This window comes from Salvelinus alpinus, chromosome 3 (genome assembly GCF_045679555.1).
Source record: "Salvelinus alpinus chromosome 3, SLU_Salpinus.1, whole genome shotgun sequence".
Classification (NCBI taxonomy): domain Eukaryota; kingdom Metazoa; phylum Chordata; class Actinopteri; order Salmoniformes; family Salmonidae; genus Salvelinus; species Salvelinus alpinus.
In genome coordinates, this window is record NC_092088.1 from 67,965,404 (window position 1) to 67,981,951 (window position 16,548).

At 44.5% G+C, this 16,548-nt stretch overlaps 1 protein-coding gene across 2 annotated transcripts in view; it reads right to left on the bottom strand.

Annotated features, from left to right (window-relative positions):
* The window catches only part of abca5 (ATP-binding cassette, sub-family A (ABC1), member 5), a 110,308-nt gene that overhangs the window by 50,392 nt on the left and 43,368 nt on the right, over positions 1-16,548 (bottom strand). For both annotated transcript variants that reach the window (XM_071393826.1, XM_071393825.1), the window contains exons 8-10: positions 3,972-4,160; positions 3,390-3,537; positions 3,051-3,228 (exon numbers count right to left, since the gene is read on the bottom strand). In XM_071393826.1, coding sequence (XP_071249927.1) covers positions 3,051-3,228; positions 3,390-3,537; positions 3,972-4,160 — 515 coding nt within the window. The remainder of the gene's footprint in view (positions 1-3,050; positions 3,229-3,389; positions 3,538-3,971; positions 4,161-16,548) is intronic.

Consider the following 16,548-nt stretch of genomic DNA (forward strand, 5'->3'; position numbering starts at 1 on the left):
AAATGCAGCTGATAGTAGCCTCCTTCTGGCTTCAAAAGAAAAACAGGCCTTATTCCTAAAATAAAATCCCAACTTCGGCTTCAAGTTTTTTTGTAAATTGTTGAATATGCAATTTAAACTTCCAAGATATTTACGAGGTTATAGCCTCAATCTCATTTCCATGACAGGTAGTAATAGGTGAAAGGTTCAGAGGTCTATTTCTTGCTTTAGAAAACACAATTAGTTTAGTCAGCATTGAGGAGACAACAACAAACAATAAATAACAGTATAATCAGCATAAAAGTGAAGTTGAGCATTTTTCACATTTGTCTTAATTATTTATATAAATAGTGAATAAGAGGGGACCAAGTCCCGAGCCATGGGGCACACCATTACAGACAGACAATTTAGCAGACATGAGCACATCAAATTGAGTGCACTGAGTTCTATCAGACAGATAGTTAGCAAACCATGCAACTACATGCTCGGAAAGACCTATGCTCAATAATCTCTGCCTCAGTACAGCATGATCAACTGTATCAAAAGCCTTAGAGAGATCAATAAAAAGTGAGACAGTGCTGTTTTTTGTCAAGGGCTTCAGTGATATCATGTAAAACCTTCATGGCTGCTGTAATTGTGCTTTGCTTCTACTTGAAGCCCGATTGGTACATTGATAAAATAGAGTTTATTTTGATATACTATTTTAGCTGTTCAGTAACAACGGTTTCAAGTATTTTCACTAGGGGTGACAGCTTTGAGATTGGCCTATAATAATTTAAAAGAGTTGGATCTCCCAGTTTTAAAAGTTGTAGGACAAATGCTGATTTCCAGATCCTTGGAATTTCATTACATTCCAGGGTTAGATTGAACAGATATATAAGTGGTTCAGCTATGAAATCAACTGCCAGTTTTAAAAAGCAGGGATTAAGAAGATCAGGACCTGCAGGCTTTCTCTGATCTAAGGATTTCAGGGCTTTATGTACCTTCTGCACTGAGAATGGCAAAAAGCTAAACGTTTGACCAGCTCTCACCGGTTCATCCACACAGGGCTGTATAGAGACAGAAGATACTAAATCAAACAGCCTATCAGATGACACAAAGTGATCATTGAAACAATTCAGCATTTCAGTTTCGTCATGAACAGCAACAGAGTCCTTCAATAAACATGAAGGCAATTCATTAACAGTACTGTTACCAAACAGACTTAATAGCCCTCCAAAACTTCCTAGGGTCATTCAGGTTATCAGTAGTAACAGACATAAAATATTCAGACTTGGCCTTCCTGAATAGAGAAGAACACTTGCTTCATAGCTACGTAAAAATAAGCCAATCAGCATAAGAACATGAATTCTTTACCTTAGCCCAGGCTAGATTACATTCGTGAATAATACAAGACAGCTCAGAAGAAAACCATGGATTATCCCGCCCTTTAACTCTGAACCTGTGGAATGGGGCATGTTTTTGACTATTTGGAAAAAACAATCATGAAAGAATTTCCAGGCAATTTCCACATCAGGAAAAAGCTCAATCTTGCTCCAGTCAAAATAAAACAAATCATGAAAGAAAGCCTGCTCATTAAAACTCTTCAAGTTTCTCTTCAAATCAAATCATATTTTATTTGTCACATGCGCCAAATACAACAGGTATAGAGACTTTACAGCAGTGAAATGCTTACTTACAAGCCCTTAACACTTATTGTTCTTAAAATTGCATTTTTGGTTAAGTAAAAAAAAATAGTAAAAAAATAGAAAAAGAAAAGTAACAAATAATTATACAGCAGCAGTAAAATAACAATAGCGAGGCTATATACAGGGGTACCGGTACAGAGTCAATGTGCAGGGGCACCGGTTAGTGGAGGTAATATGTACATGTAGGTAGAGTTAAAGTGACTATGCATAGATAATAAACAGAGTAGCAGCAGCGTAAAAGAGAGGTCTGGGTAGCCCTTTGATTAGCAGTTCAGGATTCTTATGGCTTGGGGTTAGAAGCTGTTAAGAAGCCTTTTGGGCCTAGACTTGGCACTCCGGTACCGCTTGCCGTGCGATAGCAGAGAACAGTCTATGGACTAGGGTGGCTGGAGTCTTTGACCATTTTTAGGGCCTTCCTCTGACACTGCCTGGTGATGTACTGGGCCATACGCACTACCCTAAGTAGTGCCTTGCGGTCGGAGGCCAAGCAGTTGCCATACAAGGCAGTGATGCAACCAGTCAGGATGCTCTCAATGGTGCAGCTGTAGAACCTTTTGAGGATCTGTGGACCCACGTCAAATCTTTTCAGTCTCCTGAGGGGGAATAGGCTTTGTCATCCCCTCTTCACAACTGTCTCAGTGTGTTTTGACCAGGATAGTTTTTTAGTGATGTGGACACCAAGAAATGTGAAGCTCTCAACCTGCTCCACTACAGCCCCGTCAATGAGAATGGGGGCGTGCTCGGTCCTCGTTTTCATGTAGTCCAGAAATCAGCTCCTTTGTCTTGCTCACATTGAGGGGGAGGTTGTTGTCCTGGCACCATCGTTGTCGGTGATCAGGCCTACCACAGTTGTGTCATCGGCAAACTTGATGATGGTGTTGGAGTTGTGCCTGGCCATGCAGTCATGAGTGAACAGGGAGTACAGGAAGGGACTGAGCACACACCCGAGGGGCCCCTGTGTTGAGGATCAGCGTGGCGGATGGGTTGTTACCTACCCTTACCACCTGGGGTCGGCCCGTCAGGAAGTCCAGGATCCAGTTGCAGAGGGAGGCGTTTAGTCCCAGGGTCAAGGGCTTGTAAGTAAGCATTTCACTTTAAGGTCTACACCTGTTGTATTCGGCGAATATGACAAATAACATTTGATTTGATAATATTTAGTATAGTTTTATCTAAAAAAGATAACTTTAATGTTTTACCATTTTTGTTCTTATGAAATTCACTGAGGAGGATGGTCAACCCCTTCCTCCTCTGAGGAGCCTCCACTGAACTACACCCATTGGACAGGACGCCTCAAGCAACTATGGTGGATGCATAACCAGGCCAGCCCAGTGCAGCTTGGCTTAGATCAGTAGTGTGGAAAGGGTATAAAGGGGAGGCTCTTACCGGATGGCCTCTTTCCCCCTGAATTCCGGAGAGACGGGCTCGACAGACTCATCCACTCCTGGGGCCCCGTTCACCTCTGTCTCGTACACAGAGCTCACCTCGACGTAGCGTTTACTGCGCTTGGACCAATAGGATGGCTTCATGAAGTATACCAGGGAGCGCCGCATGCCAAACTCACCTGCACAAAGGATACAAGAATACGGAAGGTCATTTGAGATAAATAGACAGGTCGCTCTTTAAAAAAAATTACGAAATTAAGACCAAACTGTATGAGTAAAGGATGAATGAAATCAATACTTCCTTCATGTGTTGAGAAGAGAGGAGAAGTCAAAACAGTACCTGGTAGAACCTGGTCCAGGTAGACAGCCAGCAGCAGGTAGAGTATACAGTCCAGGACGAGCATGAGAAGGGGGGCGTAGAGGGGATGGGGGCCGTTGGCCAGGGTAGCAAACACAGCTCCGCCCCCCTGAGCCTCCAGGTACACCACCTAGACACACAGAGAATAGAACAGAATAGCTTTATTACATGGGGGTGGTCTCGGTAAACATTGTACTGTCTTGGACAACCTTGACAATAAAATGTTGGGCAATTCCATGGTAGCATGCTGATGCTGTGAGTCCGGTTTGTCATTTTAAAATGTCAAACAAAAACCAACGATTGCAAAGTTAAACAAACCATACAACTTTATGCACAAGAATAACTTAACAAATTTACTTGAACAGATTTGTCAGATGCAGTTTGGTAACAGAATTACGGTTTGTGCTGTTTGTTCTGTGATTCTGTTACTAGACTTTGCACCGTTTCACCACAGAAAATGTGCGTTTCTATTGGCAAAGTCCAGGTAGTCGCTCCCTGTTTCGATCTGTTTAATCCCGTTTGGTACTTAATGAACACGACACAGGCGTTGACTGTGTTGGTTACCTGGGCAATGCCGATGGAGAATGCGCTGGGGGACAGCAGACAAAGAACCCAGACCAGCGGCTGGGGGAAGTCCTTCATCAGGACAGTGAACAGGGACAGGCAGCCGAAAACCACAGTCAGCATTGAGCCCACCGTACTGGCAAACTTAGGCTTCTTAAACAGAGGGGTCAGCATGAAGGAGAAGAAGATCTGGGGAAGGATAAAATACAAGAGTTTAAAGAGGTAGTTCACTGAGGTTTGAAAATCAGATGGAACATTCTAGGTAAGTAAAAAATAACCTACACTTAAAAAAAGTGAACAATCCCTTTGTTATGGCCTGTCACAACCAATGCGAGTCAACCAAATGCAGCGTCAAATCTATTGGTAGAGTGGAGTTAAAAGCTAACAGCATCCTATGGTAACTGAAATTAAGAAGCCAATAAAACATTTTCAGACATCTTTCCTCTGACACGCACATAAAAGTGTCTGCTAAATATAAATCAACTCAGCGAAAAAATAATTGTCCCTTTATCAGGACCCTCTCTTTCAAAGATAATTCATAAAAATCCAAATAAGTTCACAGATCTTCATTGTGAAAGGTTTAAACACTGTTTCCCATGCTTGTTCAATGAACCATAAACAATTAATGAACATGCACCTGTGGAATGGTCATTAAGACACTAACAGCTTACAGACGGTAGGCAATTAAGATCACGGTTATGAAAACTTAGGACACTAAAGAGGCCTTTCTACTGACTCTGAAAAACACCAGAAGAAAAATGCCCAGGATCGCTGCTCATCTGCGTGAACGTGCCTTAGGTATGCTACAAGGAGGCATGAGGACTGCAGATGTGGCCAGGGCAATAAATTGCCATGTCCGTACTGTGAGACGCCTAAGACAGTGCTACAGGGAGACAGGACAGACAGCTGATCGTCCTCGCAGTGGCAGACCACGTGTAACAACACCTGCATAGGATCGGCACATCCGAACATCACACCTGCGGGACAGGTACAGGATGGCAACAACAACTGCACGACTTACACCAGGAACGCACAATCCCTCCATCAGTGCTCAGACTGTCCGCAATAGGCTGAGAGAGGCTGGACTGAGGGCTTGTAGGCCTGTTGTAAGGCAGGTCCTCACCAGACATCACCGTCGCCTATGGGCACAAACCCACCGTCGCTGGACCAGACAGGACTGGCAACAAGTGCTCTTCACTGACGAGTCGTGGTTTTGTCTCACCAGGGGTGATGGTCGGATTCGCGATTGTTGTCGAAGGAATGAGCGTTACACCGAGGCCTGTACTCTGGAGTGGGATCGATTTGGAGGTGGAGGGTCCATCATGGTCTGGGGCGGTGTGTCACAGCATTATCGGACTGAGCTTGTTGTCATTGCAGGCAATCTCAACGCTGTGCGTTACAGGGAAGACATCCTCCTCCCTCATGTGATACCCTTCCTGCAGGCTCATCCTGACATGACCCTCCAGCATGACAATGCCACCAGCCATACTGCTCGTTCTGTGCATGATTTCCTGCAAGACAGGAATGTCAGTGTTCTGCCATGGCCAGCGAAGAGCCCGGATCTCAATCCCATTTAGCACGTCTGGGACCTGTTGGATCGGAGGGTGAGGGCTAGGGCCATTCCCCCCAGAAATGTCCGGGAACTTACTTTTGATTTTAACCCCCCCTTTGTTCAGGGACACAATATTCCATTTCTGTTAGTCACATGTCTGTGGAACTTGTTCAGTTTATGTCTCAGTTGTTGAATCTTGTTATGTTCATACAAATATCTACACATGTTAAGATGCTGAAAATAAACACAGTTGACAGTGAGGGGACGTTTCTTTTTTTTCTGAGTTTATATACAGTGCTTTCAGAAAGTATTTATACCTCGAGGTATTTTGTTGTGTTACAGCCTGAATTCAAAATGGATTCAATAGTTTCCCCCCCCCCCCTCACTCATCTACACACAATACCCCATGATGACAAAGTGACATGTTGATTATTTTTTATTTGCACATTTATTGAAAATGAAACTACAGAAATATCTAATTTACATAAGTATTCACACCCCTTGGTCAATACATGTTAGAATCACCTTTGGAAGTGATAACAGCTGTTCTTCAAGCTCTGTCAAGATGTTTGTTGATCATTGCTAGACAGCCATTTTCAGGTCTTGCCATAGATTTAAGCTGATTTAAATCAAAAGTGTAACTAAGCCACTCAAGAACATTCAATGTCATATTGGTATGCAACTCCAGTGTATATTTGGCCCTGTGTTGTTTTAGGTTATTTTCCTGCTGAAAGGAGAATTTGTTTTCCAGTGTCTGTTAGAAAGCAGACTGCACCAGGGTTTCCTCTAGGATTTTGCCTGTGCTTAGCTCTATTCCATAAATATTTTTATTTAAAAAACTCCCATGTCATTTCCGATGACAAGCATACCCATAACACGATGCTGTCACCACCATACTTGAAAATATGATATGGGGTACTCAGTGATCCGTTTCATTTTCCCCAAACAAAACCCTTGTATTCAGGACAAGTTCATTTCGTTGCAATTTTTTTAGCAGTTTTACTTTAGTGCCTTGTTGCAAGTTTAGGAATATTTGTATTCTGTTGGCTTCCTTCTTTTCACTCTGTCGTTTAGGTTAGCATTGTGGAGTAACTACAATGTTGTTGATTCATCCCCAGTTTTCTCCTATCACAGCCATTAAACTCTGTAACTGTTTTAAAGTCACCATTGGCCTCATGGTGAAATCCCTGGGCGGTTTCCGTCCTCTCCGGCAACTGAGTTAGGAGGGACGCCTGTATCTTTGTAGTGACTGGGTGTATTGATACACCATCCAGAGTGTAATTAATAACAACTTCACCATGCTCAAGGGGACAGTCAATGTCTGTTTTGTTTTTTTACCCATCTACCAATAGGTGCCCTTCTTTGCGAGGCATTGGAAAACCAAGTTGGTCTTTGTGGTTGAATCTGTGTTTGAAATGTACTGCTCGACTGAGGGACCTTGTAAATAATTGTATGTACGTGGTACAGAGACGAGGTAGTCATTCAAAAATCATGTTAAACACTATTATTGCCTTACAGAGTGAGTCCATGCAACTTACTACGTGACTTGTTAAGCACAATTTTACTCCTGAACTTATTTAGCATTGCCATAACAAAGGGTTTGAATACTTATTGACACATGACAATTCAGCTCTTAATTTTTTATTAATTTGAACATTTCTAAAAACATAATTCCACTTTGACATTATGGGGTATTGTGTGTAGGCCAGTGACACAAAATCTAAATTTAATCAATTTTCAATTCAAGCGGTAATAACAAAATCTGGATCATATTTTCACCCATCAGGCTCTATTCTCAATTTAAACATTGTCTTTACTAACATATCAAATTAGTTTAGATTTAGAATGGCCCATTATCAAATGGGCAGGAACAGTGGTAAGAGAAAAAGACATCATCCGTATGCATTCGATTAGCAAATGGCGGCCACTTTCCCGCCAGTTCGTTTCACTCATGTCGGGTAGTCTACTCCACAGGAGATAATCTGCCTAAACTATGTATGCCATGGACTCTCCAACCCTGTTCATTCAGCTACACAGTGCTTACTTTGGGAAACCAAGTGAAATCAGTTTGAGAACATCATACTATTAATGTTTTCACAACAAAACATATTTAATTAACCTGTTGTCAGACTCTCTCTCTGCGCACCGGAGAAAGGAATGAAAGAGAGAAGGGAGAAGAAAACGCTCAGTGGTGAGATATATAGGCCTGCGTTGCAGTTCTTGACACAAATTGGTGCACCTGGTACCTACTACAGTACTATACCACATTCAAAGGCTCTTACATTTCTTTCTTGCCCATGCACCCCCTGAATGGCAGACATACACAATCCATGTCTCAATTGTCTCAAGGCTTAAATAACCTTCTTTAATTGGTCTCCTCCCCTTCATCTACACTGATTGAAGCAGATTTAACAAGTGACATCAATAAGGGATCATAGCTTTCACCTGGTCAGTTTGTAATGGAAAGAGCAGGTGTTCTTAATGTTTTGTATACTGCACGTACACTGCTTTCGGAAAGTATTCAGACCCCTTGACTTTTCCACATTCTGGTAGGTTACAGCCTTATTCAAAAATAAATTAAGTAGTTTTTTCCCTCATCAATCTACACACAATACCCCAATAACAACAAAGCAAAAACAGGTTTAGAAATACCAATTTATAATAAATAAACTGAAATAATTAAGTATTCAGACCCTTTACTCAGTACTTTGTTGAAGCGCCATTGGCAGCGATTACAGCCTCAAGTCTTCTTGGGTATGATGCCACCAGCTTGGCGCACACCTGTATTTGGGGAGTTTCTCCCATTCTTCTCTGCAGATCCTCTCAAGCTCTGTGAGGTTGGATGAGGAGGGTTGCTGCACAGCTATTTTCAGGTCTCTCCAGAAATGTTCGATCAGGATTAAGTCCAGGCTCTGGCTGGGCCACTCAAGACCATTGAGACTTGTCCCGAAGTCACTCCTGCGTTGTCTTAACTGTGTGCTTAGGGTTGTTGTCCTGTTGGAAGGTGAACCTTCACCTCAGTCTGAGGTCCTGAGAGCTCTGTAGCAGGTTTTCATCAAGGATATCTCTGTACTTTGCTCTGTTCATCTTTCCCTCAATCCTGACTAGTCTCCCAGTCCCTGCCTCTGAAAAACATCCCCACAGCATGATGCTGCCACCACCATGCTTCACCATAGGGATGGTGCCAGGTTTCCTCCACACGTGACACTTGGCATACAGGCCAAAGAGTTAAATCTTGGTTTCATCAGACCAGAGAATCTTGCTTCTCTGAGAGTCTTTAAGTGCCATTTGGCAAACTCCAAGAGGGATGTCTTGTACTTTTACTGAGGAGTGACATCCATCTAGTCACTCTACCATAAAGGCATGATAGGTGGAGTGCTGCAAAAACGGTTGTCCTTCTAGAACAGGGTTGGGCAATTCCAGTCCTGATTGGTGCCACAGTTTTGCCCCAGCTAACACACCTGACTCCAATAATCAGCTAATCATGATCTTCAGTTTAGAATGACATTTGATTAATCAGCTGTGTTTGCTAGGGATGGAGAAAAAGTGTGACACCAATCAGGCCCTCGAGGACTGGAGTTGCCCACCCCTGTTCTAGAAGGTTCTCCCATCTCCACAGAGGGACTCCGAAGCTCTGTCAGATTGACCATTGGGTTTTTGGTCACCTCCCTGACCAAGGCCCTTCTCCCCGACTGCTCAGTTTGACCAGGCAGCCAGCTCTAGGAAGAGTCTGGGTGGTTCCAAACTTCTTCCAATTAAGAATGATGGAGGCCACTGTGTTCTTGGGGACCCTCAATGCTACTGTTAGATAACATTTGCTAGCTAATGTTAGCTGGCTGGCTCGCTAGCTAACATTACGTGTATGATCTGTGTAGTAATATTATTTGTATCTCAGAAAGCCATTTGCATTGCTAGTCATAACCTAATGTTAGCTAGCTAGCTAACATTGAACCTAGTTAGCTTTAGCTACCTGCAGATTCATGCATAGTAGCTAACTATGACAATCAGTTTGTATTGCCAGTAGTTATGGTTGGGATTATTGCCGCATTCAAAACAACTGGGAACTCATGAAAAAAAACGAGCGCCGACTGGGATTTCTTTTTTTTGTGTGATGTCATCCAACTCAGAATCTTGGCCCTCATTATAGAGTCCCGACTTTCCAACCCGAAGAGCACTGATGTCATGAGTTGACCTCGTATTTTTCCAAGTTCCCAGTTGACTTGAAAGCACCATTAGGTTCATTGTTTATCTAGCTACATGTCTAAACAAAAGACTCCTTCGCCAGATGACATGACCCACCAAGTTGGCCAGGTGTGATTACGGTCATCTATTGTATTTCATGAACATGTCTAGACAATAGTGACACTTAACTAGATGTGGCTGGGGGGTGGTTATAGCACTTCTTTCACATGACCCATCAATTTAGACAAGTGTGTCTGGGTAAGAATCATCTAATAAATATAACATATTTACATGGACACTTTCTATTTTTGATATTGCTACTATGCAAATATGCAAGTAACCATTTCACTGTATCATTTACACCTTTTGCATCTGAGCATGTGAAAAATAAACTTTGATTTTGTTTGATATGTTGTGTGTTTACCAGAGATGGTAAAGTGAAGAACATGACCTGCCCAAAAGTCAGATTAGGACACAGGCCAAGGACTAGATGAAGTGTATTTTTGCTACTACTATCACTTTTAGTATTTAAACCTTTGGTTGTTTACAAACTACTCACTATGTTTAGCACATGGCCTCACATGTGAATCCTTAAAAAGATGGGTGGGTCTAAGGCTTAAGAGGGTGTGAACAATGATGAATGGTTATAGACAAAGAAGAGCTCTCCAGAAGGTGTACCCAAACATTCAAGGGCCATTTTCTCATAAGTGGAGTTACAAGTTAATCAACTTTCAAAGCATAACTGCAGTGTATGATATACAATTTTTCAGCTCTGAGTCTCCACTTTTATCCAATGTAAAAAAACACTTTCAAATGTTGCTACAAAGGACCGAATCAAGCCAGTCGGTGTCACACATACAAACACCCACACCAGTGGCGGTCAGTGCCATTTAAGATGAGGAAAGAATATACAGTTGAAGTCAGAAGTTCACATACACCTTAGCCAAATACATTTAAACTCAGTATTCACAATTCCTGACATTTAATACTAGTAAAAAATCCCTGTTTTAGGTCAGTTAGGATCACCACTTAATTTTAAGAATGTGAAATGTCACAATAATAGTAGAGAAAATTCAGCTTTTATTTCTTGCATCACATTCCCAGTGGGTCAGAAGTTTACATACACTCAATTAGTATTTGGTAGCATTGCCTTTAAATTGTTTAACTTGGGTCAAACGTTTCTTGTAGCCTTCCACAAGCTTCCCACAATAAGCTGGGTGAATTTTGGCCATTCCAGAGCTGGTGTAACTGAGTCAGGTTTGTAGGCCTCCTTGCTCACACACACCTTTTCAGTTCTGCCCACAAATGTTCTATGGGATTGAGGTCAGGGCTTTGTGATGGCCACTCCAATACCTTGACTTTGTTGTCCTTAAGCCATTTTGCCACAACTTTGGAAGTATGCTTGGGGTCATTGTCTATTTGGAAGACCCAAGCTTTAACTTCCTGACTGATGTGTTGAGATGTTGCTTCAATATATCCATATAATTTTCCTTCCTCACGATGCCATCAATTTTGTGAAGTGCACCAGTCCCTCCTGGAGCAAAGCACCCCCACAACATGATGCTGCCACCCCCGTGCTTCACGGTTGGGATGGTGTCTTCGGCTTGCAAGCCTCCCCCTTTTTCATCCAAACATAACGATGGTCATTATGGCTAAACAGTTCTATTTTTGTTTCATCAGACCAGAGGACATTTCTCCAAAAAGTACCATCTTTGTCCCCATGTGCAGTTGCAAACTGTAGTCTGGCTTTTTTATGGCGGGTTTTGGAGCAGCGTCTTCTTCCTTGCTGAGCGGCCTTTCAGGTTATGTCGATATAGGACTCATTTTACTGTGATATAGATACTTTTGTACCCGTTTCCTCCAGCATCTTCACAAGGTCCTTTGCTGTTGTTCTGGGATTGATTTGCACTTTTTGCACCAAAGTACGTTTATCTCTGGGAGACAGAACGCGTCTCCTTCCAGAACGGTATGACGGCTGCGTGGTCCCACAGTGTTTATACTTGCGTACTATTGTTTGTATAGATGAACGTGGTACCTTCAGGTGTTTGGAAATTGCCCCCAAGGATGAACCCGACTTGTGGAGATCTACATTTTTTCCCCTGAGGTCTTGGCTGATTTCTTTTGATTTTCCCATGATGTCAAGCAAAGAGGCACTGAGTTTGAAGGTAGGCCTTGAAATACATCCACAGGTACACCTCCAATTGACTCAAATTATGTCAATTAGCCTATCAGAAGCTTCTAAAGCCATGACATAATTTTCTGGAATTTTCCAAGCTGTTTAAAGGCACAGTCAACTTAGTGTATGTAAACTTCTGACCCAATGGAATTGTGATACAGTGAATTATAAGTGAAATAATCTGTTAGTAAACCATTGTTGGAAAAATGACTTGTGTCATGCACAAAGTAGATGTCCTAACCAACTTGCCAAAACTATAGTTGGTTAACAAGAAATGTGTTTTAGTGGTTGAAATACGAATTTAATGACTCCAACCTAACTGTATGTAAACTTTTGACTTCAACTGTATATATTTTTTCATGAACATGGCCTTATATCTATTACAGCATATTGGATGACTGTGTCGTGGCAGAATCAGATTTAGCTAAGTAACATAGATAGATAAGATGTTATTTTCATCATATGCTTGTGAGATACTTGTCATTAGAATGGTGCCCTTTGGAATATAGGGTTGGCAGTGCATTTTCCCCTTCTGTGATAGGGCTTAGCAACTTGGGGCCAGAGAGGGGAGAGGTCAGGCTTGTCTTCATAAGTCAATGTATCTGTTAAACCATGTGGTGCTATGTAGAATATCAGAAGGGGAGGAGGACAGAGTGGAACGTTGTTTTCTTATGGGAATATGTCTGTAACTATTCCTAAACCATGTGATGGGATGGCGTTATTAATGGGGAACCAGTTAGTTATCTCATACAATGTCTGTACGCCAGTCACTCCCTACTTTTCTCATAGGGGGAAGGAGTTTGGCAGTGTTTGGAACCATTGTATTTCCCCTCTGAGGTTGCCCTTATCTTGACCTAGTATTTGACCTAAGAGGCTAACTGTCTGATTTTGAGTTTGTCCAGGTTTGGGATTATCTAGAAATGACAATTGATATATGCCATTGGATGAGGTAATGTTTTGGTAGACAGTGAAGTATCAAGCATGAGATTGAAACCTTGTCTTGGGAGATCAAACTGAACGATGATTTATAGCTGATAGGATACTCCTCTTTCGGGTAAAGGATTCTTTGTAAGTTGAGAGGGGTGTATCTTGGCTATAAATGAAACTAAGAATTGTTTTGTAAGCACTCTCAGAGAATTCATTTATAGACCCTGAATTGATCTGAGAGTCAAAAAAGGGCTTTGGTGAAGCTTGTATATACACTGCTCAAAAAAATAAAGGGAACACTTAAACAACACAGTGTAACTCCAAGTCAATCACACTTCTGTGAAATCAAACTGTCCACTTAGGAAGCAACACTGATTGACAATAAATTTCACATGCTGTTGTGCAAATGGAATAGACAAAAGGTGGAAATTATAGGCAATTAGCAAGACACCCCCAATAAAGGAGTGGTTCTGCAGGTGGTGACCACAGACCACTTCTCAGTTCCTATGCTTCCTGGCTGATGTTTTGGTCACTTTTGAATGCTGGCGGTGCTTTCACTCTAGTGGTAGCATGAGACGGAGTCTACAACCCACACAAGTGGCTCAGGTAGTGCAGCTCATCCAGGATGGCACATCAATGCGAGCTGTGTCAAGAAGGTTTGCTGTGTCTGTCAGCGTAGTGTCCAGAGCATGGAGGCGCTACCAGGAGACAGGCCAGTACATCAGGAGACGTGGAGGAGGCCGTAGGAGGGAAACAACTGTCATGACTGTCCTGATCAGGTCAGGTTACAGGAGACCACAACCCTACAGATTATCTCTCAACCCCAACAGATGAGGAGAGATCTAAGGGTCTGAAGATGTGGGGGTTTTATGACCCCTCACACCCATGGTAATTCTGAGGCCACAGAAAATATTCCCTCTCACTATGGAGAACCAGCCTCAGAACTTTAAACATGCAATAAAGGGACTTTGGAACAATGGTTTCCGTCAACTACAATGGTGGTCATGACGATAGATGGAATATGAAAATGTACGTCACTTTTGTTTTGTTATTAAAGGTTAATAGATTACGTTATTATAAAAACATTGTAACGTTAAGAGTTTTCCTCATATATGCTTGATGTTTATACATTGTACGTTGTGTGGAAAATGTCCATGTAACGGCTGTCGCTCTCCTCATCCTCGGATGAGGTGAGGAGAGAAGGATCCTCAGACCAAAACGCAGGCTTTGGGAAATAAGCCATCTTTATTTAACAACGATGATGGCAACACGAAACGAAACAAAACACTTTCAAACTACAAAACAAGAAAACGACGTTGAACGAAACCTGAACATAAACTTACATAACTAAACATAAACTTACGTACAGGAAACGGACGACATCGAAACGAAACGAAACAAACAAACGCTACAGTCCCATGTGGTACGAACATACATACAGACATAGGAGACAATCACCCACAACGAACACTGTGACAACGCCTACCTAAATATGACTCTTAATTAGAGGAACGCCAAACACCTGCCTCTAATTAAGAGCCATACCAGGCAACCCAAAACCAACACAGAAACAGAAAACATAGAATGCCCACCCAACCTCACGTCCTGACCAACTAACACACAAAAACTAACATAAATAGGTCAGGAACGTGACAGTACCCCCCCCACAAGGTGCGAACTCCGGACGCACCAGCACAAAATCTAGGGGAGGGTCTGGGTGGGCATCTAACCACGGTGGTGGTTCAGGCTCGGGGCGCGGTTCCCACCCCACCATAATCCATCCTAACTTCCTCCCTCCAAGAATGTCCACCCTCTTTTGACCCCCACAAAATTCCCTTAACAACATATCTAATAGGGACAACCCCGGGACAGAGAGATAAATCAAGAAAGAGGGATAGATAAGAATATAGAGATAGATGAAGATAGAGAGGGAGATTAGGATAGAGGGGCAACTCCGGACTGAAAGGCAGCTCCGGACAGAGAGACAGCTCTGGACTGATGGGCAGTTCTGGGTATCCAGCCTTTTCAGGCTGAAGGGCAGCTCATGGCTGACTGACGAATCTCGATGCTCATGGCTGGCTGACGGCTCTCGACGCTCATGGCAGGCTGACGGCTCTCGACGCTCATGGCAGGCTGACGGCTCTCGACGCTCATGGCAGGCTGACGGCTCTCGACGCTCATGGCAGGCTGACGGCTCTCGACGCTCATGGCAGGCTGACGGCTCTCGACGCTCATGGCAGGCTGACGGCTCTCGACGCTCATGGCAGGCTGACGGCTCTCGACGCTCATGGCAGGCTGACGGCTCTCGACGCTCATGGCTCTCTGACGGCTCTGGCTGCTCATGGCTCTCTAACGGCTCTGGCTGCTCATGGCTCTCTGACGGCTCTGGCTGCTCATGGCTCTCTGACGGCTCTGGCTGCTCATGGCTCTCTGACGGCTCTGGCTGCTCATGGCTCTCTGACGGCTCTGGCAGATCCTGTCTGATTGGCGGCTCTGGCAGATCCTGTCTGGTTGGCGGCTCTGGCAGATCCTGTCTGGTTGGCGGCTCTGGCAGATCCTGTCTGGTTGGCGGCTCTGGCAGATCCTGTCTGGTTGGCGGCTCTGGCAGATCCTGTCTGGTTGGCGGCTCTGGCAGATCCTGTCTGGTTGGCGGCTCTGGCAGATCCTGTCTGGTTGGCGGCTCTGGCAGATCCTGTCTAGTTGGCGGCTCTGGCAGATCCTGTCTGGCGGGCGGCTCTAGCGGCTCCTGTCTGGCTGACGGCTCTAGCGGCTCCTGTCTGGCGGATGGCTCTGTAGGCTCATGGCAGACGGGCGGCTTTGCAGGCTCATGGCAAACGGGCGGCTTTGCAGGCTCCTGGCAGACGGATGGCTCAGATGGCGCTGGGGAGACGGATGGCTCAGATGGCGCTGGGGAGACGGATGGCTCAGATGGCGCTGGGGAGACGGATGGCTCAGATGGCGCTGGGGAGACGGATGGCGCTGGGGAGACGGATGGCTCAGATGGCGCTGGGGAGACGGATGGCTCAGATGGCGCTGGTGAGACGGATGGCTCTGGCCGGATACGGCGCACTGTAGACCTGGTGCGTGGTGCCGGAACTGGAGGCACCGTGCTAATGATAAGCACCTTCCTACTAGTGCGGGGAGCAGGGACAGGGCACACTGTATTCTCAAAGCCTACTCTACCCCTGATGCGTGGTACCGGCACTGGTGACGCCGGGCTGAGGACAAGCACATCAGGATTAGTAGGGGGAGAATATACAGTGTGTACAGGGCTCTGGAGACGCACTGGTAGCTTAGTGCGTGGGGCCGGAACTGGAGGCACCGGGCTAGATACACGCACTACAGGGAGAGTGCGTGGAGGAGGAACAGTGCGTACAGGGCTCTGGAGACGCACAGGAGGCTTGGTGCGTGGTGCCGGAACTGGAGGCACTGGGCTGGAGACACGCACCATAGGGAGAGTGCGTGGAGGAGGAACAGGGCTCAGGATACGCACTGGTAGCCTAGTGCGTAGTGTAGACACTGTAGGTACTAGGCTGGGGCGGGGAGGTGGTGCCGGAAATACCGGACCGTGGAGGCGTACTGGCACTCTTGAGCATTGAGCTTGCCCAACCTTACCTGGTTGAATACTCCCGGTTGCCCGACCAGTGCGGGGAGGTGGAATAACCCGCACCGGGCTATGCACACGTACAGGAGACACCGTGCGCTCTACTGCGTAACACGGTGTCTGCCCGTACTCCCGC